Genomic DNA, 21,887 nt, shown 5'->3' on the forward strand with positions numbered 1-21,887 from the left:
CACTTCAGTAAAACTGATAGTATAGGGGCCATTAGGAATAAACTTAAGTGACTTTATGTGCCATTTTAAAATGAGTAGTTTAAAAAAAACAGATAGAAATAAGTTACAAAAAGTAAGTTACCTTTGAGAAAAGATCTTGCATCATTTGTTTGCTGTCTGATTTTTTGTATTGTTCTGCGAATAAAATGTAATAACATTCATACATCATAAAGTTTGACTTTGCGTAGTGATTTGACGCTTGTGTAATATGTAGGCAAGCAGCATGCCTGCTTCAGGTAAGTCAACGGATGAGTTACCAGATGAGATGAAGTGAGGTCACCACTCAGCCTGAGTACCCATAAGTCCCTGCAGTCACATATAGCATCTCAGACAGGAACTCGGATAGCTAAAAGTAGCGGGTCCAGATGCCCCACAGTCTGCAACACTTAAACTACTGTTTAAGAAAGCAAATGTCTGTAAGACAATAAAAGCCCTAATCAATCAGCCTGCTGTGCTTATGTTTATGAGCCTGCAGCGCCAGCCATCCATCACTTGGTTTTTACCACTCAAAACACAGATGCAGAGACAAAAGAAAGGCATAATGCGAAGAGTGGGCCTTCTGCATGCTAAATTAAAAAAACAATTGAAACCTTTCGCTGAAAAATAAGCAACATGATTTAGCACACAACTCTGAAGTTTCTTATAAAGGAGAGTGGTCAGAAATTAACGTCTGTAAACAGCGCAGTGAGTCATTATAGTTGTTATAATATTCTGTCATGATAAAAGTATCAATACATCACTATATTCAGGTGAACGGAGTGCTGTGCATGAGTTCACTTTATCACCTCGAGATATTATCAGTCGAGTTCATTTTTGTCTTAACAGCTTGTCTTGACCTTATGCTGGGCTATCTGCCTCCACTCTCTTAATGCTATTTGTTGACAGCTACTTCACAGACCCGCGCCTGACGTCCGTAGTGACGTTATCTTGCTCCAGAGGAGGGGCAGGAAGTGATAGTGGAAAGAGATGAGTTCAAACACACTGAAGTGGGCACACACATGAAGGAGTGAAGGTAACCTTATCTAATCATGTTATTCCGTTTGTTGAAATGAACTTCCATGTGTGCGACTGGATGTGCAAATGTGTAGTTTAGTGTGTTCGAATATGGTAGCTAGCCTAAGTTAGTCTGAACAGGATATTAGTTGGTACAAGCTGATTATTGGCTAGTCATCCAGACACTACAAGGCTCAACATAAAGGACCGTCCGGTGGCCTGGGGCCAGTGTGAGAGACGCTCGGGCTAGTAAACAGTATTGTCACTTGCCCGATCGGGCCAGTGCTTCACCCTCAGTCACTAAAATATATATTCTGCATGTAGCCGTTTGTCTGGATGTATTTTTATACAATGTTACCATCGAGACACATTTTAAGCATTACGAACGTTAACTTCTTGACAAAGTCATGAGGTTTGTCCTACCTTATTGGTTGTTGTGAACGCTATTGTGCGTGTTGTGTTACGTCAACTAGTAGTGCAAAATGACATTAAAGGATTAGTCCATTTTATTAAAAAAAATCCAGATAATTTACTCACAACCATGTCATCCAAAATGTTGATGTCTTTCTTTGTTCAGTCGAGAAGAAATTATGTTTTTTGAGGAAAACATTCTAGGATTTTTCTCATTTTAATGGACTTTAAGGGACACCAACACGTAGCAGTTTAAAATTGCAGTTTCAATGGAGTTTCAAAGGACTCTGAGCGATCCCAAACGAGGCATAAGGGTCTTATCTAGCGAAATGATTGTCATTTTTGACAAGAAAAATAAAAAATATGCACTTTTAAATCACAACTTCTCGTCTATCTACGGTCATGTGACGCGCCAGCGCGACCTCACTTATTGCGTAATGACGTGGAAAGGTCACGTGTTACATATATGAAACGCACACTTGCGGACCATTTTAAACAATAAACTGACACAAAGACATTAATTAGGATCATTTGACATACAACAACATTGGAACGGTCCTCTTTCTCCACACGTGCAGTGTGTACATTTAAGCAGCATCTAGTGGTGAGGTTGCGAATTGCAACCAACGGCTCAGTCCACTGCTCACCCCTCGCTTTTGAAACGCATAGAGAAGCTACAGTAGCCACCACCGGAAAAACATGTCATCATCGGAGACAACTTAGTAAAAAAGTTTTTCCATTAAGAGCTTCTGTAGAAACATGTCGTCACAAAATGGCGACCTCCACATAAGGGGACCCTCTGTGTATGTAGATAAAAATGTCTCATTCTAAGGTAATAAAAACATAACGGTTCATTATATAAAGGTCTTTATACACCCCTGATAATATAGTTTTGTATATTATTTTGCATTTCTGTCAAGAGATCCTTCTAAAAAATACACACTGCACCTTTAAATCCTGATATACCTGCAACTATTGACCCTGATAAGAGTATTGTGAATTTTCAGAATTAGAGTTTACATTTAAAATTGCCAATTGTCTTAAATGATGAATAAAATGCACATGTATACAATTATATTTGACTTTTGAAATATTATTTTAACTATGTGACACTTAAATCTTTTTTTGGTGGGGCCAGTGAAAATTTTGGCAGGGCACGTAAAAACCTAAACCACTGGCACGACTGGGCCAGTATAAAAAATTATTTGTGTTGAGCCCTGCACTATGTCACTTGAAGTTGGTTAGATCGTTTGCTGGTGGTCTACGGTCGCCTACCAGCAAGGACCTATTAATAACCAGCTTGGATGACCTATTTTGGCCAGCAATTACGTTCCAACACACAGCTGCGTATTTCAATGGTATATCTGCTGTTCCTCTAGTATAACGTGTGGAGGTGAGATGGTACAAAAAGAGTGTGTGGGCATAGGTGGGTGTGTTTGGACCAGGTTGTGATTCATTTGTCAAATGCCTGCACAAAGAGACTGCAGTTTCAGCACTCAACATCATCACTGCTTACAGGTACCAGCAGGCCTGGGCGTCACTGAGAGGTCAAAGAAAGGGGACAACCCCCATCATGGGGCTACTTTAGAGGAATAAGAGGACAGGGAGGGGCCCTTAATGTTGCAAAGGTTAAGATACAGGAATTTTAAAGGGGAAATTTCAAGCCCTGAAGACTAATGGTGTAGGTCTGATCTAAATGAAGACAGATTATCACACGCACACACGCCATTCTAATGGGCAATAATGAAGAAAGAGGGGGGGGGGGAGTGCGTCGGTATGCGTATCAGCGCGTAAGGTCGTTTCTATCTGTTATCGGAACAAATGGGCAATGTCTCTCAGTTGGTCTTATCTCTCAGGAAGGAAGTCAATGAGCTATCAGCACATGTGTGTGAACTCTTTCAGGCCTGATGGATTGTCCTCCGATTGGATTTTTCTAACTAACAAAAAATCGTATATACAATTCACTGACGATATTAAATGTTTGTCAGAGCCCAGAGGTTTGTGAGAGTTCAGGGTTTCTTTTATCTGCACACATGCATCTTACCTGTCTCTCCATGTCTGTCTGTGTTGCTGTCTGTCTGTCAGGGCGTTCAACAGGACGTCTGCCATCTCTCTTCTGTTCTCTTGCGCCGTGTTCTCGTCCTCCACCACGGCCAGCAGCAGTTGAGTCTAGTTACAAACACCACAGTCAGCTATTATCACTTCAAAACACACCTCTGTGACATTTACACAAGTTAACACAGAGCTCATTTCGGTCAGTTGGTCAATTAGAGGTAAAATATCTGAGCATCTTAAATAAAGAAACAAGCACTCTTATTATAAAATAAGGGAATGGCGCTTTACCACCAATCCTATGGACAAGCTCTTAGCCAGTGCTTAAAGAAATCAATATACATTTATATCCCTAAACTCAGAGGTCAAATCTATATTACACTGATGCAGCAGGACTCTGAATAACAACATACAGCCAAACACTAACGATAACACCTGAATGACTGATAAAATTAAAAAAATATATTACAGTGTTCCTACATCTTGGTTAACTTCAAATTCAAGGACCTTTCAAGGACTTTCCAGGTCCAATACCCTCAAATTCAAGGACTAAATGTGGGGACACATTTCAAGTGAGAGCAAGGTTACATCGTGTTACCTTTTAAGATTAATTGTTGCAGTTCCCTTTCCCTCACGCCTCCAAGGGTAACTGCGTCTGAATGTGTATATCAAATTCAACCAATGGTGAGACTTAACAACAAAAACAGGGTGACGCGGGAGCCATGAAGTATATCGCTATCTGAAATATTGCCAAAGACGGCATTACAGGGATGCAGGAAGTATTGCAAGGTAGACACAGCGTCTCGTTCCCTTCTCAGGGAACAACAGTTACATACGTAACCCGAGATGTTGTCATGTGTCAAACACAACTATGCAAGAAAGCATTTTGGTATGAATCAACATTCGCATACAGAAGATATAAGCATTTAAAGCAAACAGTTTAGCATGTGTGCTTAAACACTCTAGAATTTTTTATGATATTATCCTACACTTCACAGGGAATAATATGGATTTTTCCAGAAAACTTCTTGCAAAAAAATAGATTCAAGCACTATCAATGACCTGTAACTATGTATGTATATTTTAAAAAACTTCCCAGGGACTTGATTTTTTTTCCCCAGAATCACAAACTTTCAAGGATTTCAAGGACCTGTGAGAACCCTGATATTAGCTTTAGCTATTTAGTAATTCTTATGTGTTACAAATAAGTTATATATTTTCAATAAAAGCAAGACAGCAAACTCACTCGCTGTCTATCTCTGCAGTATTTAGACTCTAAGCTATGATGATTGACAGCTAAGAAAGCTACGCAAAGAGTGCTCTCAGCATTGGTTCACCTCACCTGTTTTCACAGCGATCTCTTTTCCTTTATTTCTTTTCATACCTCGTTCATCCGTGAGACAGCACTTCTGTCTCTCACTGAAGCATTACCTGTCAGCGGTGGTTACCTGTCTAAGAAAGCCCGGCATGAAAGAGTTTCAAGCCTAATTCTAACTGAGGGGTCACAAGGTCGGTTGAGCCACACAAGAACGGCATCAGACTAAACACAGATGACACAATCTGGATGTCTCACATACACTTGTGTATGTTTGTGTGTGAGAGAGAGAGACAGCGTCTGTGTGTGATGTGTTTTAGCCGAGCTGACGAGAGAAACAAAATCACAATCTAGAACCCTCTATATGCCAACCTTATCTGCGTGTGGTGTGTGTGTGCTTGTTTAGCCACGAATGACGGTAGCTGTCGTCAGCCGGGTGATGTTGTGCAGCGCTTCTGGGTTCAGGACCACAGTGAAGAGGGTGAGACTAAGGGCATTGACTAACTAAGGCGGGTGTGTGTATTTGTACAAGGAAACACACTTTGGTTTACCCCTCATTAACAGGAGGGATGAATAAACACGCATTCATACACACCAGGACTATGTGACAGGTCCAGCGTGATACTAGCTGACCAACAGCAGAAGGACCTTTAATATAAGACCCCCTGAACAGCTAGCAAAAAAAAAATGCTAATGCTAAGGTAACGTTTACCACATAGGTGGTGTTTGGGGGGCTATAGCAAATTATGTTTTTTCTTTTATTTATTATTATAAAAAATTATTTTGTCTGAGCTATTAAAGAAATTGAAATATGAGTATTTATATTTTATTTGTCTAATCTTAATATTTTAATGGGTAGACTGAGTAACGTCTCGGTTACGTATGTAACCCTCGTTCCCTGAAGGAAGGGAACGGAGACGTCACGTCGTGACCGACGAATTGGGAACCGCTTCGCGGGTGACCTATCTACTTCGAGAACTATCAAAAACGCCAATGAACTTGGCATGCAGGTATTTGCATAATGCCGGCGCCGCCCCGCCAGGTGCGTATATAAGGCACAGGTGCATAATACCAAATCAGCTATATTATTGCTGAGAAGCCGAGCAACAGTGCCCGGCCTGAACAGCAATGGAACAGCAAACTGTGGCGACGGGACGTGACGTCTCCGTTCCCTTCCTTCAGGGAACGAGGGTTACATACGTAACCGAGACGTTCCCTTTCAGTCGGTCACTACGACGTCACGTCGTGACCGACGAATTGGGAATCCCTACCAAAACGCCACTGCAGCTGAACCCTTCCAGTGCCTGCAAAAGCCCTCCGCCCTCCACATAAGGGGCGGAACCTAAGGCGAAATGCAGAAGGCCGGTCACTACCTGTTCCTTAACCCACGATAGTGAAGCAGCGAACTGGGAGAAGCGTCTAAACTGAGCGGAGCTAGAACACTGCGGAAGCCATCCCCTAAGAAGGTTAAATGGATGACATAAAAATATATGAAACAACCGACAGGTTGCTCAAATAAGTCTCTGAACAATACATGGTATGTTGAGAGATGCAGAGCAGGCTCTGCTAAGGAAAAACGTGGAGGATTAGAACCCCACGGACTATACACACAAATGAACCCCACGTAGGGGACAAATGTGGATGCCTAGCCTACACAGGTTTACAGAGAATACATCAGTGATAGGTTGACAGCGGATGCTCCGCAACACCAGCTATCAGGGCGGTGGAGGAGAGGCAAAAACAGTTTTTTAGACGTTTTTGCCCCGATGGCCTTCCATAATGGTGCAAATGTGCAGCACCAAAATAGAGGCTCCAAGCCGACACACGAGCCGACCCTCGGCATTCTTAACTAGTTAGTAGAAAGAACCCGAGTGGAAACCGGTTCGACACGAACACTATAGAATCTTGTGAACGTATTAGGTGTCGCCCAGCCTGCAGCTCTACAAATATCTGTTAGCGAGGAACCGCGAGCCAGTGCCCAAGATGATGCCACACTGCGAGTAGAGTGGGCACGTAAATTAAATGGACAAGGCACATTCTGCTTTTGATATGCAAGGGCTATAGTATCCACAATCCAATGGGACATCCTCTGCTTGGTGACAGCTTTTCCTTTCTGCTGACCACCGTAACAAACAAAGAGCTGATCTGAGGTCCTAAAACTTTGCGTCCTGTCTATATACACACGTAGTGCACGAACAGGACATAACAAAGCCATGGCTGGTTCTGCCTCCTCCAAAGGCAGTGCTTGGAGATTCACCACTTGATCTCTAAAAGGAGTGGTGGGAACTTTGGGCACAAAGCCGGGCCGGGGTCTCAGTGTTACGCTGGATGCAGCCGGCCCGAACTGAAGGCACGATTCATCGACCGAAAATGCATGAATATCCCCTATCCTCTTAACAGAAGCCAAAGCAAGGAGAGTTAAAGTTTTCATTGTAAGAAACTTAACACTCACACTATGCAGAGGCTCGAATGGGGCTTCCTGGAGTGATTTCAGCACCAAGGACAGGTCCCAAGGAGGAATAGAGGGGGGACGCGAAGGATTCAGTCTTCGAGCGCCTCTGAGAAATCTAATGACTAGGTCGTGCTGACCCACTGTTCTACCGTTTACGGGTGAATGGTGAGCTGATATCGCAGCGATATCGACTTTAATAGTGGATGGTGACAGCCTATTCTCCAAGCGACGCTGGAGATATAAAAGCACAACACTAATCGGGCATTCTCGGGGGTTTTCACTTCGGGAAGAACACCAGTCGACAAACAGGTTCCATTTAAGCGCGTAAGCCTGTCTCGTAGACGGCGCTCGCGCAGCAGCAATAGTGTTAGATACCTCTTGCGGTAAATCACTCATATCCTCCGTGCCCCGTCCAGAGACCACACATGGAGGTTCCACAGGTCGGGGCGCGGGTGCCATAATGTGCCCTCTTGTTGAGAAAGAAGGTCCTTCCTCAGGGGAATCTTCCACGGAGGGGCTGTCGCGAGGAGAGAGAGTTCTGGAAACCAGCTCCTGGTTGTCCAATACGGTGCCACCAACAGCACGCTCTCCTCGTCCTCCCGGATTTTGCATAAGGTTTGCGCAATGAGGCTCACCGGAGGGAACGCGTATTTGCGCATGTTTCGCGGCCAGCTGTGTGCCAATGCATCCACGCCGAGCGAGTCGTCGGCTAGTGAATAGAACAGGCGACAATGGGTCGTCTCTGGGGAAGCAAACAGATCTATCTGCGCTTTGCCGAAACGTCTCCAAATTTGCTGAACCGCAATGGGGTGGAGTCGCCATTCGCCGGGACGCGCAGCCCGAGAGAGCGCATCCGCCTCTACATTGAGCGTGCCCGGGATGTAAATGGCACGAAGAGACCTCAAATTCTTCTGACTCCAAGTGAGGAGGTGACGGGCGAGATGCGACAGGTGACGCGAGCGTAAACCGCCTTGACGATTGATGTACGCCACGGTCGCAGTGTTGTCTGTACGAACTAATACATCTTTGCCCCGTAACTCGTTGCTGAAACGGACGAGCGCAAGATATACAGCCCACATTTCCCGGCAGTTTATGTGCCAATGCAGCTGGGGTGTCGTCCAGACCCCCGAAGCCGCAAGCCCATCGTACGTGGCCCCCCACCCCGTGTCTGACGCATCTGTGCATACTATCGCGTGCCTGGAGACCTGTCTCAGAGGCACACCGGCTCGGAGAAACGCACGGTCTGACCACGGAGTGAAAGTGCGACGACACGCAGGTGTAATGATAACACGGTGAATGCCGCGCAACCACGCTCTCCTCGGGACTCGATCGTGAAGCCAACGCTGAAGCGGTCGCATATGAAGCAGTCCGAGCGGAGTTACAGCTGCGGCTGCTGCCATATGCCCCAAAAGCTTCTGAAATTGTTTCAGCGGGACCGCGCTCTTGCTCTTGAATGTATTCAGGCAAGTCAGAATCGACTGTACACGCGCTTCTGTTAGACGAGCTGTCAAATCGATCGAGTCCAGTTCCATACCGAGAAAAGAGATTCTCTGCACGGGGCAAAGCTTGCTCTTTTCCCAGTTGACCCGAAGACCCAAACGAGCGAGGTGTTTTAAAGTTAAATCTCTGTGATCGCACAGCGTCTGACGTGTTTGAGCTATTATTAGCCAATCGTCCAGATACGCGAGAATGCGCACACCTCTCTCTCTCAGGGGTTGTAAAGCCCCCTCCACTACTTTGGTGAATACACGGGGCGACAGAGAGAGCCCGAATGGGAGGACTTTGTACTGGTATGCTCGCCCCTCGAACGCAAAGCGGAGAAACGGCCTGTGTCGGGGGAGAATCGATACGTGAAAGTACGCGTCCTTCAGGTCGATAGATGCGAACCAATCGTTTGGACGAATGCATGGAAATATGCGTTTGGGCGTCAGCATTTTGAACGGCATTCTGTGAAGTGCACGGTTCAGCGAACGCAGGTCCAGGATCGGTCGCAAGCCGCCGCTTTTCTTGGGTACAATAAAGTAAGGGCTGTAAAACCCCGACCTCATCTCGGCTGGAGGGACCGGCTGAATCGCGTCTTTCGCCAATAAGACAGCGATCTCCGCACGGAGGACGTGCGCATCGGCAGCTCTCACCGTAGTGAAACGAACGCCGGAGAATTTGGGGGGACGCCGGGCAAATTGGATCGCATAGCCGAGACGAATCGTGCGTAAAAGCCAACGCGACGGGCTGGGAAGCTGTTCCCACGCCCCCAGATACCGTGCGAGAGGGACTAAAGGCACGATCGGTGTACCCGCGGCGGGCGCAACGGAGGTGATCGCCGGTGTGTGCGTAACGGCCGCACCGACAGCAGTGTTGTGTGTGATAACACTCACCTGAGTCCGTTGCTGGGTGGTTGAGTAAGGGAGGCTCTGCTGAAGACACCTCACACCACTCGATGCACCCTCTGGCGAAGGAGGAGGGAGACGATGGGTTATGAGCCCGTAGCTGTCTCCTACCGGCTGAGAGCGCGGTGGGGTTATGAGCCCGTGCGTCGCTCTCGTTCTCCTCTGATGAGTCGGAGAACGAGGGGGGGTTATGAGCCCTCTCGTATCTCCGGAGCTCATCTGAAGACCTAGAGATGGAAGTGGAATTCGCTCTTTTTGTGGATTTGTGGGTGCCGACTGAAAAGTCGGCGGAACAGAAAAATGAAACAAAAGATTCCCCAACCGGCCCTCCTCCGGTGGGGGGAGTGGTGCCTTCACCATCTCCCGAAGAGCGATCCCCTCCATCTCTAGGTCGCCCGTCTCAGGGCCGCTTTGATCTTCTTTTACCACCCTTTGCAGCGGGCTGAGCGGGCGGGGCGGGCTGCTGACGACCGGTTCCTCGCTTCTTAGAAGAGCCCCGGGGAGGAACGGGGGCGGCCGCCGCAGGACGCCCTCGGCGAGGAGCAGGCTGAGGCGCCGACGTGGATGGGGCAGGCGCAGGACGCTTCCGACGTGGCATGATCTGAGCGATGGCCTCAGTCTGCTTCTTGGCCGCGGAGAATTGCTGGGCAAACTCCTCGACCGTCTCGCCGAACAGGCCGGTCTGGGAAACCGGAGCATTCAGGAGCCGGGTTTTATCAGCGTCCTTCATGTCCGCCAGACACAGCCAGAGATGGCGTTCCTGGACTACCAGGGTAGACATCGCACGCCCGACGGCGCGTGCGGTGACCTTGGTCGCACGAAGCGCCAGATCAGTAGCCGCACGTAGTTCCGAGAACTCCGCCGAGTCGTGACCTCCCGCGTGCAGATCCCTCAGAGCCTTAGCCTGATGGACCTGCAGCAATGCCATGGCATGCAGGGCAGAGGCTGCCTCCCCACAAGCCTTGTAAGCAGCACCGGACAGCGCCGAAGACTGCTTACAGGCCCGTGAGGGGAGAGTAGGCTGGTCCCGCCAGGAGGAAGCGACACCGGCCGGACACAACTGCATCGCGACCGGGCGCTCCACTGACGGGATACCAGTGTACCCCTTGGCATCTCCACCCTCGAGAGAGGTGAGAGGTGAAGGCTGATACGGCCGGTTCCGGGCGGAAAACGGGGTTTTCCACGACCGCGTCAGCTCTTCATGCACCTCGGGGAAGAAAGGCACCGGGGGCGAGGACTGAGAAGCCCTGGCACCCCCGAAGAACCAATCATCGAGGCGGGACGGTTCAGGTGGGGGAGGTTTAGTCCACTCCAAGCCGACCGCCTCCGCCGCCCGAGCGAGCATGGCTGCCATCTCAGGGTCGAACGCAGAAGCCGCAACCTGGCCCGAAGGCGGGAGCGGATCCGGATCGACGTCTGAGGCTGACAACCCCCCCTCCGACGTTACGGTGGATATCGCGTCAGGTGGAGGCTCGACAGAGCGCGAGGACACCGTAGAACACGGGCCACTCGTCTCCATCGGGACCTCCGCTGGCAACGGATCAGGGCGCTGGGAGCTACTGGACGAACCAGCAGACCGACCCAGCACCGTTATACGGAGGTCATCCTTCGCAAGTCTGGTAGCTGCGCCCTTAGCAGCACCAGACTGGGAAGGCGGGGGCCGTTGCCGGAGGAACGACACCCGTCTCCGCAAATCCGCCATAGTCATACCCTCACAGATGGGGCATGAGCTATCACGCAACGCTGCCTCTGCGTGCTGGAGCCCCAGACACGAAAGACAACGCTTGTGGCCATCCTGGGGGGCGATAAACACACCGCATCCAGAAACGGAACACGGACGGAAATCCATCTTTAAAAAGACGACCCCGACCGTGACACGAATGAGTGGCTGTCTTTAAAAAGACACAAAGCTCAAACGTGCTGCTCTTTCAGGGAAATCACTCTTTTGTGCGAGCTGGTGAAACACACAGGGAGAGGCAAACGCACTCACTCGAACTCAAGTCCTAAATTAAGAGACAGAGAGAGAGAGAAAGGGTGGAAAAAAACACTGCGAGCCTCCGCTGAGGTGTCGTTGCCCAACCAACTTCAGCAAGCTGAGACTTTTCTTCCCAGAACAGGATCTACGAAGATCAGATTTGGAATAGCTTCTCGTGAGCAGATGTCTGCCGGCTTCGAAGCAATAAAGCTGATTTGGTATTATGCACCTGTGCCTTATATACGCACCTGGCGGGGCGGCGCCGGCATTATGCAAATACCTGCATGCCAAGTTCATTGGCGTTTTTGATAGTTCTCGAAGTAGATAGGTCACCCGCGAAGCGGTTCCCAATTCGTCGGTCACGACGTGACGTCGTAGTGACCGACTGAAAGGGAACTTAAAGCGATACTCAAGCCAAATATCAAAATTATCCCATGATTTATTTATGATACATATATCTTACAGACAAACACATTTGGAGTTATTTTAGTAAATGTCCTTGCTTTTCCAAGCCTATAAGAGTAGAAAACAGGGATCAGGGAACAACTTCTGACTTTGAAGCCCAAAAAAAGTGCATCCATCCCTCACAGAAGTAATCCAAGGGCACCAAGGGGTTAATAAAGGTATTTTGCGGATAATCGATGTGAATTTTAAAGAAAAATATCCATATTTTTAACTTTATAAAGTATAATAAATAGCTTCCGGTAACAACACCATCTTGGACTCACCCAATTCACAAGAGTCACTACGCAACATACTCATGGCAACCAATGCTCACTAAAGGATAGCGTCATTACCGGAAGCTAGTTATAATAGTTTATAAAGTTAGAAATATGTATATTTTTCATACAAAATCTCATTGATTTCCTGCAGAAGACCTTTATTAACCCCTTGGAGCCTTGTGGATTACTTCTGTGAAGGATGGATGCACTTTTTTGGGGTTTAAAGTACCAGGGTTTCCGCAGCACTTTGCAGTTCGGGCGGCCCGCCTAAGCTGGAAAACCCTACCGCCCTAACTAGGTCGTCCAAAAAAGAAAAAAAATTAGCTGCAAAAAAAGTCCGTCAAGTGCATCTCTGAGAATAGCGCAGACGAGCTTCACACCACCGAAATGAGAAAGAAGTGGTCCGGACCGTCACTGTCTGGAGGATAAATAGCCAGTTGATAAAACATTTCAGAGAATAGCGCGGACACGCTTCACACCGCGAGCGTGCACACGCGCCACACAGCCGAAATGAGATAAAGATGTGGTCCGTCATTCTGGTAGATAGCCAGTTGATAAAACACGTGTCCGTGAGAACTGTATTTGGACTTATGTTTTGGGTTTATTTAAGCCTGTTATTGTATTAGTCTATAGTTCTTGCAAATTTAAAGTAAGTTAGCTGGTGATTTTGTGGTTTGAGCAACCTGCTAGCTAGATTTCACGTGCCTATTGATTCCATATAATTGTTGAGCGCTCTTGCTCACTTTATATATGTGCATTATTTAGATCTTACAGTAGTTACACTCCTTTAAGATAATGTAATTAATAGTGTGAAATAATCAGTTTTTACAATTTTGCGCTATTTATCATCGTTCGCCAGACGTTCTACAACATCTGCTTCAGTTTGTGTTTATTAAGCCTTTAGTTTCACTTCATCGTGCATCTATTCCCATTAGAGGTAAAAACATTTAATTAATTAATAATCTAGCATTTGTTCATTTTTTGTCACAGTTTCTTCAAAATTAAGTTGTATTTGAGTGTTTTAAATAAAAATATTTTCATTTTCATCATGACGCGTAACCCTTTGATTGCCACGCCCCCCTGTTTTCTCCCAATATAAGCTGGGAAAAGCAAGGACATTTACTAAAATAACAACAAATGTGCTCGTCTAAAAGATGATGGGCATATGTATCTCAGATTGCTTGAGGGTGAGTAAATCATGGGGTCATTTTGATAATTGGCTGAAGTGTCCCTTTAAAGCTAAAATTGTTTTAATTCATTTAAACCATAAAACCATGTAGCCGCACTCTTTCGCTAAGTATTGCAGTACCCTTGTTTGCCGGTAGGCCACCCCCAAACATAAACGCCAAACTCCGCCTATGAAAGTAACACATGATACAAGCACACATTACAGCCAGGGGGCATTTCTTAGAAAACATATAATGGCATAGCAAACAGACAGGCAGACGAAAGTTACACAGCTGTATTTGACTGTATCATCTTGTAAAAAATACAAAACAGGAAGGACAGAGTGTCGCTGACGTGTGCATTTTGCATGAATTATTTCGGTTAGACAAACATTCACCTGTTCAGCATTTGCGTCAATCAAAAAATAGTTCTCACGTCACCACAGACATTTTAAGTGCATCGTGCTTCTCGATGAGCATTAATAGTGGCTCCAAAAGTATTTATATAACACCCCCACCCCCTGAACTGAATTTCATTGCATGTATATATTTGTATGTGTGACAGCGAGATTGAGAGCTTGGCCTTTCAGCCACATTGACCCTCCCGGCTCTCCGAGGCTCATCAATTACGTCTCCCCTCAGAGTGAGCACGCTGAGAGAATGGATTATATGAAGTGTAAAACATTAGAAAAATGTGTTCACAACATCACAGCAATGTGTCCGAGAACAGAGGCGGGGACGGATAATAGAAGCCCAGCTGCTGAAGAGCCAGACGCAACAAGTGAGAGTGTTTAAAGGCATTGTGGGGCATCACTGTGGGCAGTAGTCTTTTGTGCCGGGGATTTTAGTTCCTCTTGCCAGAGGCAACTGGACATATGCTTTTTGCTTGACCTAATGAGGCAAAGCCTAAAAGCTTTGTGATTTTCTTTCTCCGTTTGTCCCTCTTCCCTCTCTCACTCCCTTAGGTGAAAGAAAACTGGGCTTAAAAAGGCAGTTGGAGACCAAAAGCTTTGAATAACGTCACAATACCACAATCCTGTTTCTGTTGCGCAGTGCAAATTAGGAGTAGAGAGGGTTAAGGGTTCAATGATATATAAGGAATGATATATAAGGTTCAGTTTGAAAAATGAGGTGGGTAATAACAACACAATCACATTGCAATTCATACATATTTCATGAGCTGGCCAAATTGTAAGAATTTGTATGATGACTTCATAAACTGAGCAAAATGTGAATTAGCAACCTCATATGTACAAATTCACATAAGTTCAAAAGATTTCAAGCCATCAAAATATTTCAAGCACATCGCATGAAATACACACAAAACTTTTGTTATTAACATTAAGTAGATTGCCTGTCAACGTATAGAATTTGGGATTTAGTTGGTCCTATTCTGACCAATGTTTTGTTCTTTGTAACACATTATACACTCACCTAAAGGATTATTAGGAACACCTGTTCAATTTCTCATTAATGGAATGGTGTAAAGGTGTGGGGGATGTTTTCTTGGCACACTTTAGGCCCCTTTGTGCCAATTGGGCATCATTTAAATGCCACGGCCTACCTGAGCATTGTTTCTGACCATGTCCATCCCTTTATGGCCACCATGTACCCATCCACCGATGGCTTCTTCCAGCAGGATAATGCACCATGTCACAAAGATCAAATTATTTTAAATTGGTTTCTTGAACATGACAATCAGTTCACTGTAATAAAATGCCCCCCACAGTCACCAGATCTCAACCCAATAGAGCATCCTTGGGATGTGGTGGAATGGGAGCTTTATGCCCTGGATGTGCATCCAACAAATCTCCATCAACTGCAAGATGCTATTCTATCAATATGGGCCAACATTTCTAAAGAATGCTTTAAGCACCTTGTTGAATCAATGCCACGTAGAAATAAGGCAGTTCTGAAGGCGAAAGGGGGTCAAACACAGTATTAGTATGGTGTTCCTAATAATCCTTTAGGTGAGTGTAAACTGTTTTATAAAATCGCATTTTTTATTGTTATTTTAAATTCTCATGTATCATGTATGCTTTCTCATTTAAGCACTTTGAATTACCACATTTATGTGTATAAAATGTGCAATACAAAATCCTTGCCTTGCCTAATTAACAGTACAAGTAACAGAAAATGCTTTTAAAATGTTTTTAACACATACCACAGTATTAATTGTAGTAACAAGTGCTTACCACAGAACATGAACAAGCCAATCATTAAGTATCAAAATATAAAGTGCATTACTGTGGTACCACCATCTGTGGTACTATTTTTAACAGTAAGTTATGATGACAACTTGGTTAAAGGTTCTGATACAATATCCATCTCTTATAAACATTACCGCTGTCTCTTTATTGTATCACTTTCTTTCTGATTCACTCATACGCACTTCTACTCTCATACGCAAACACATATATACACATATGTACATCTCTCTCCACCTCCATCTCCTTCTGGATCTGCCTGCTGATTCGAGATTACAGATTAAAATCTTGTACCCACTTTTTCCTGCCAGCGAAAGCTTTTGGCAATGGGAGGGAGGCCAAAACCTCACTCTCTCCTCAATCTGCACAGATTCATTTTCACCATTAAACAAATGTGGACTCTACGCAAAGATTACCATCATGCCATTTTCATTACATGTCTTTTTCTACGGTGGCTGAAAAGTGACATTTGGGAAAACTGTTTTGATAGAGTAGTTAGTGTTGGCTCGTTGCTAAAACAACGAAACCTAACCCTAGCAGTTCTGACTGCAGCTTATGATGTTACAGGAGACAGTGTTGTGTAATTTATATGTCATCTAAAAGCTAAAAATATCAGTAGTGAAGTGAATGAAGTAATATGCGTCAGTGGTTTCGGGAAGCCTGAGGGCTCTTGTATAGCAGGACACATTTTTCCAGTGCATTAGTTATATATGAGTAAGTGTAACAAATAAAAGAATTTTCTTTCCAAAATCTGATAGCTTAATACCTCCAGTGAGAACGCCTTAAGAAATATGTGCAGCGATCATTTGCTATGACATGTAAGAATAATATAAGTGGGTAGACGGATACAAGCAGGCACTCACAATCAGTAACAAGGAGCAGAGAATAGAATTTACAGCATCATACAGGCAAAAATAAAGGATACATTTATTACGTTTAACCTCAACACAAGTAAAATGGATTATTTGTTGTCATAACAGTTACAAATGATATCAGCAAATTCTTTATAGTGCAATATAATGCATTATAAAGAATTAGGCAAAACGGGGCCATCATATACTGTGTATAGACGGTTTCATCAGATGCACGCAAAATGTCACGGTTACGCGCCGAGCCCAAAGTTGCCTTCCGGTCTGCATTTGTTTATTGGTCTGGCTAAACTGACCTTTGGAACAAATACCTTGTCGAAAATATAAATGTTTCGGTTTACTAAAGACGAGAGGAGACGGCAAGCATGGATCACTGCTGTGCGAAAGAGAGGTTTGGCAGCAAGTCAAGAATTCAAGGATCTGTAGCTAACACTGTAAAGATTCATTTTACACAGGAACATCAGATCAGTGAAGTACAGTACATACGCTTTGATATGCTTTAGCTATGATTTTTAACTAAGGTTATTTCCTTGTTATTGAGAGAGACACAGATATATCTTTACTGTATATGATATCGGCAGATACTGATAGTTTGGTGGTTATATTAACATGCATTAAAGGGACATTCCACTTTTTTAAAAATATGTTCATTTACCAGCTCCCCTAGAGTTAAACATTTGATTCTTACCGTTTTGGAATCCATTCAGCTGATCTCCGGGTCTGGCGCTAGCACTTTTAGCATAGCTTAGCGTAATCCATTGAATCCGTCATTAGACCATTAGCATCGCGCAAAAAAATACTCTCAAACTGGTGTAATAATCAAGGACTTTGCTGATGTAACATGGCGGCAGCAGGCGTAGTGATATTATGCAGTGCCTGAAAATAGTCCCCCCTGCTATTGAAAATAACCAAGGGGACTATTTTCGGCCAGTGCGTAATATCACTCACTACATGTTATACATTTATAAAATGATTCATATTGAACATTAAACTAGTGATATTTCTTTACATTTTCTATGCACAGAGCTCAAATTCATTCATTTTCCGGTTATTTTTTGATTAATATGATATATTGGCCATGACTAAGGGCTGTAAAAATGTGATTTTATCGACCGATACAGATTATGGGCCGATATATTGGTGCATCTCTAGAAATAATCTACTCCAGAGGGACTGTTGTTTTTGAGGCTGTTTACACTTGGCATTAACATGCATTTTCATCGATCGGATCACAAGTGGACGGCGTTAATGCCAAGTGTAAACGGTGTTCAAAACGTTTTGAGCTCGTCCACTTTCGACCACTTTCAACCACATTCAGAGGTAGTCGAAACCCGTTTCAATCGGATTGCTTTTGTAGTGTAAATGCAGATATGGTTGAATGTGTTAGAACAGCCAAAAGCGACCGCCTTCTCTCCGCCCATTTATCTAATCTGAGGTACTGAACACAACGTTTTACGTCTTTTCGGACTTATGGTGTGAACACACGGTGAACAGCGCTGTTTTAGCCTTTCATTGATAAAACTAAAGTGGATGATCTCCGTAGTTTCATTTTGCAAGCGTGTGAAAGTTGCGCAATCCTATTTCATCAATTGCGCTGACAATTCGGAGAAAGCTCTAACATATACACGAACAAAACACTGTGCAGCATGTTTACTTACTACACAAGCAGCGGACTCCGACATAATATAAGTTCACGTTTACATAAACTCATCATTACTCCCGCTCGCGTTGAAATGACAGCGGAGAGACTCGCCCACCATCTCGACAGACCACCCCCTCTCAGGGGCTGTTTACACTTGGTATTAAGATGTGTTTTCATTGATCGGATCACAAGTAGACAAGAGAGACAGATTACGTTTACACCTGGTATTTAAATCCGTCTCTTTTGTCCACTTTCGACCGCTTCTTTCCTGAATACTGTGAGGGGGTGGTCTGTGAGACGGTGGGTGAGTCTCTCAGCTGTCATTCAAACGCGAGCGGGAGTAATTATGAGTTCATATGGACGCAAACTAATATTACGTCGGAGTCCGCGTGTTTGTCTAGCAAGTAAACATGCTGCACAGTGTTTTGTTCGTGTATATGTTAGAGCTTTCTCTGAATTTTCAGCGCAATTGATGAAATAAGATCATGCAACTTTCACACGCTTTAAAAACGAAACTATGGAGATCAGCCCCTTTAGTTGTATCAATGAAAGGCTAAAAATAGTGCTGTTCACCGTATCTTCAAGCCAGAAGTCAGAAAAGACGTAAAACTTGTGCTCAGTACCTCAGATTAGATAAATGGGCGGAGAGAAGGCGGTCGCGTATGGCTGTTCTAACACATTCAACCACATGTGCGTTTACAACCAAAAGCAATCCGATCGAAAGGGGTTTCGACTACCTCTGAATGTGGTTGAAATTGGACGAACTCAAAACACCTGGCATTAACGTCGTCAACTTGTGATCCGATCGATAAAAACGCATGTTAATGCCAAGTGTAAACAGCCTCTCACAGTATTCAGGACAGAAGTGGTCGAAAGTGGATAAAAGGGACGGATTTAAATACCAGGTGTAAACGTGATGTGTCTCTCTCGTCCACTTGTGATCCGATTGCTGAAAACACAATCTTAATACCAAGTGTAAACAGCCCCTTTGATGCTTTGGGGAAGTCTACCGAAAGTTAAGTTCGGGCCACAAAAGCTGTTTGTTTGTGTTGTTGCTGCTGAAACCGGTCAGCATTAAAAGAGAGTGCATTACAACAGTGTTACTCTTGCGATTTCTGACCTGCTAAAACTTGGTGGATTCTGGAAATGATTACATGGTCCAATATCTCAAACATTTAACAAGCAAACCACAATATCACACACCCAACAGATATTCCTAGCCAACAACAGATCCCTACTGCAGCACACATAACAAAGAGCCATCCCAATGAAATCCAACATCTAGCATTTCTTGATGTATCTTCTCAAAAAATTCACACCAAAGAAATTATACGAGGATCGATTGTCGTTCAGAAAGAGACCAAACTGCTACAATTTCAACTGTCCTTGCCGATAAAATGTGCTCTTCACTTTCTTGTGGTCAAGTCTCCTCTGTTTTAGTGCAAGCTGCTGAATTTGGTTTAGTCGCTAAATCATCCGTCATTTTCCACTGAACCTTTGCGAAACCAGGAGAGACGGAGAGTGGAAGAGTGAGTTGAAAGTGATGAGATCATAACAGATTTCTACAGGAACATTTCCCTTTGGAAAGAAAGATAGAGAGTGGATGTTTACTATCAAACACATCAGTGTCTATTCATCTCAGCCAGGGCGTCATCCCTCACTCTCAACGTCTGTCCAAAGACAAACAAACAAAGACTTCAACTTCTTAGTATGCATCAGCACCACTACACTTCAGAATAACTTACACATTCACTGTAAACTCTGAGCTTTCAGAACCTCTCTCTCATATCTTCTTTCCTGCCCCTTTCGCTTCCTAAAACCTTTTATCTGTAATATCTTTCTTATAATTCCTTCTTTTCTTTGGGATTTTTCAAGCGAATCCTACAATTTTACAGTGACTTGTCATCGTGCTCGCCCATTCTTTTCCTTATTGTCCTGAACCGTGGCTTAACTCAGTTAAGAGCCCCAACGTAGTGTGAATTTAAGGAATTAAAAGACAGTATGGAGGAGATAGATAGACACATAGGACAGAGAGAGAGAGAAAGAAGGTTAGGCTCCACCTGACTGACAGGTGCGTGTGTGTGCCTGTGTTGGTCTCCCTGTGGATTTTATGGAGCATGTATGTGCAGTGTATGTTGTGTGTGTGTAAACCCCAGCACTGATTCATCAGTCATGCTCTGTAATTCCACATCTCATTCTCTTTTTCTTCAACTGCTTATCTCGGTGATCAAGGAGGGAGCTCGAAAAAACGCAGAGTAAATAAATAAATAAACAAAGCGCTAAATAAATCGAGAGTGCGAGGAGGGTTTCGGGAGATAAGACAGATCAGGCATCGTAAAGCACTTATTGGTTTTCTAAGAAAAATAAAATTCCACTTCAAAGAGTTCAGCTGCTGTCAGAGACGGTCTGCTCCAGCAGCACGCGCTGAGTTACAATCAACACTCAAACGTCTGCACATGACAATACTAATAACACTCAATAATGGAACACAATAAAAACAGGGCTGTATGATAATCCATATTAAAAACAATATTGTATAAAATGCAAGCACCTTATTACGATGTAAAGTGATGTATTAAGGGATTAGTGTCCTCTAGCGGCCGTAGCACAACCTGTTGTTACGTTTTAAGGTTTTTGCCTTATACATCAGATTAGACACATTTAATTTTATGAATGTGGAAATGTGGAAATGTGTTTCATAAACATTTATGGTTTTAAAGATATTTTGGAGCATCTACCCCCACCCTACCCATACCCTAAACCCAACCACTTCTCAACCATATAAAACACAACAAGCAAGTAAAAGTACAATCACCGGTATTTATTACATAAAACGGTATATAAGTATTACAAACCATTCGCATTGCAAACCTTGCAAACTGAAGCCAGACGATTACATTATATAAAGAACTCATCAAAACGCACAGTCAGATCTCATTCAAACATAAACCTGCTTGACATAGTCGGTCACAAGAGTCAATAGTGCTTCACATTCTTAGCTAACGTAATGATGCAATCAGTCACGAGACACACTAGAGCCAATGCCTTTTCACAATCATAGATGATGTATCATCGCTTCTTCTGACAGCAGTTTTTGAATCAGTAGGTGTTTCTCAATGTCAAGGAAGGATCCTCGGAAGCCAGAATTTCGAGGATGCTACGTCATCTGCATTCGTCAAAGAACTGTTCCAATGTGGAGGATCCTCGGAATTTCAACCAAGGGCTGAGTCCTTCATTTGAGAAATATCCCATATACAGGAAAGGATGCATATGTGTAGCCTTCGCGCTCTGAAATCACCCACAATCCTATGGGCGCAGCGCTGAAGACCTTTTCACTGACGTAATTGCTTGCCTGTTCCATTTACGTGTTTCACTGAAGGAAGTGACTTGTAAGGACCAGTCCTGCCAAGGAGGTATCCTTGACATTGAGAAACAGCTGGATCTGATATTAACACTGGATTGCCATCACTTGTGCATCTTTTTTTCAAATAAATAGATTGTTTGACCTCGGTACACTTGGAATATTTTATAGGCACATTTTTAAAAAGTTGTGACTGTTTTGTATGCTGTGTTTATATCATATAATAAATAAATGGGTATGTTATTTGCCCTTAATGCCTGAATAGTGTAATGTGTAATAAAATACAATTAATCCTG

General features: G+C 44.3%; 1 protein-coding gene across 2 annotated transcripts in view; it reads right to left on the reverse strand.

Annotated features, from left to right (window-relative positions):
• Window positions 1-21,887, reverse strand: part of fto (FTO alpha-ketoglutarate dependent dioxygenase) — a 168,566-nt gene that overhangs the window by 78,028 nt on the left and 68,651 nt on the right. For both annotated transcript variants that reach the window (XM_055205511.2, XM_055205505.2), the window contains one exon: window positions 3,488-3,612. In XM_055205511.2, the coding sequence (XP_055061486.2) occupies window positions 3,488-3,612 (125 nt within the window). The remainder of the gene's footprint in view (window positions 1-3,487; window positions 3,613-21,887) is intronic.

The sequence above is a fragment of the Misgurnus anguillicaudatus genome, chromosome 21 (genome assembly GCF_027580225.2).
Source record: "Misgurnus anguillicaudatus chromosome 21, ASM2758022v2, whole genome shotgun sequence".
NCBI classification, from domain to species: domain Eukaryota; kingdom Metazoa; phylum Chordata; class Actinopteri; order Cypriniformes; family Cobitidae; genus Misgurnus; species Misgurnus anguillicaudatus.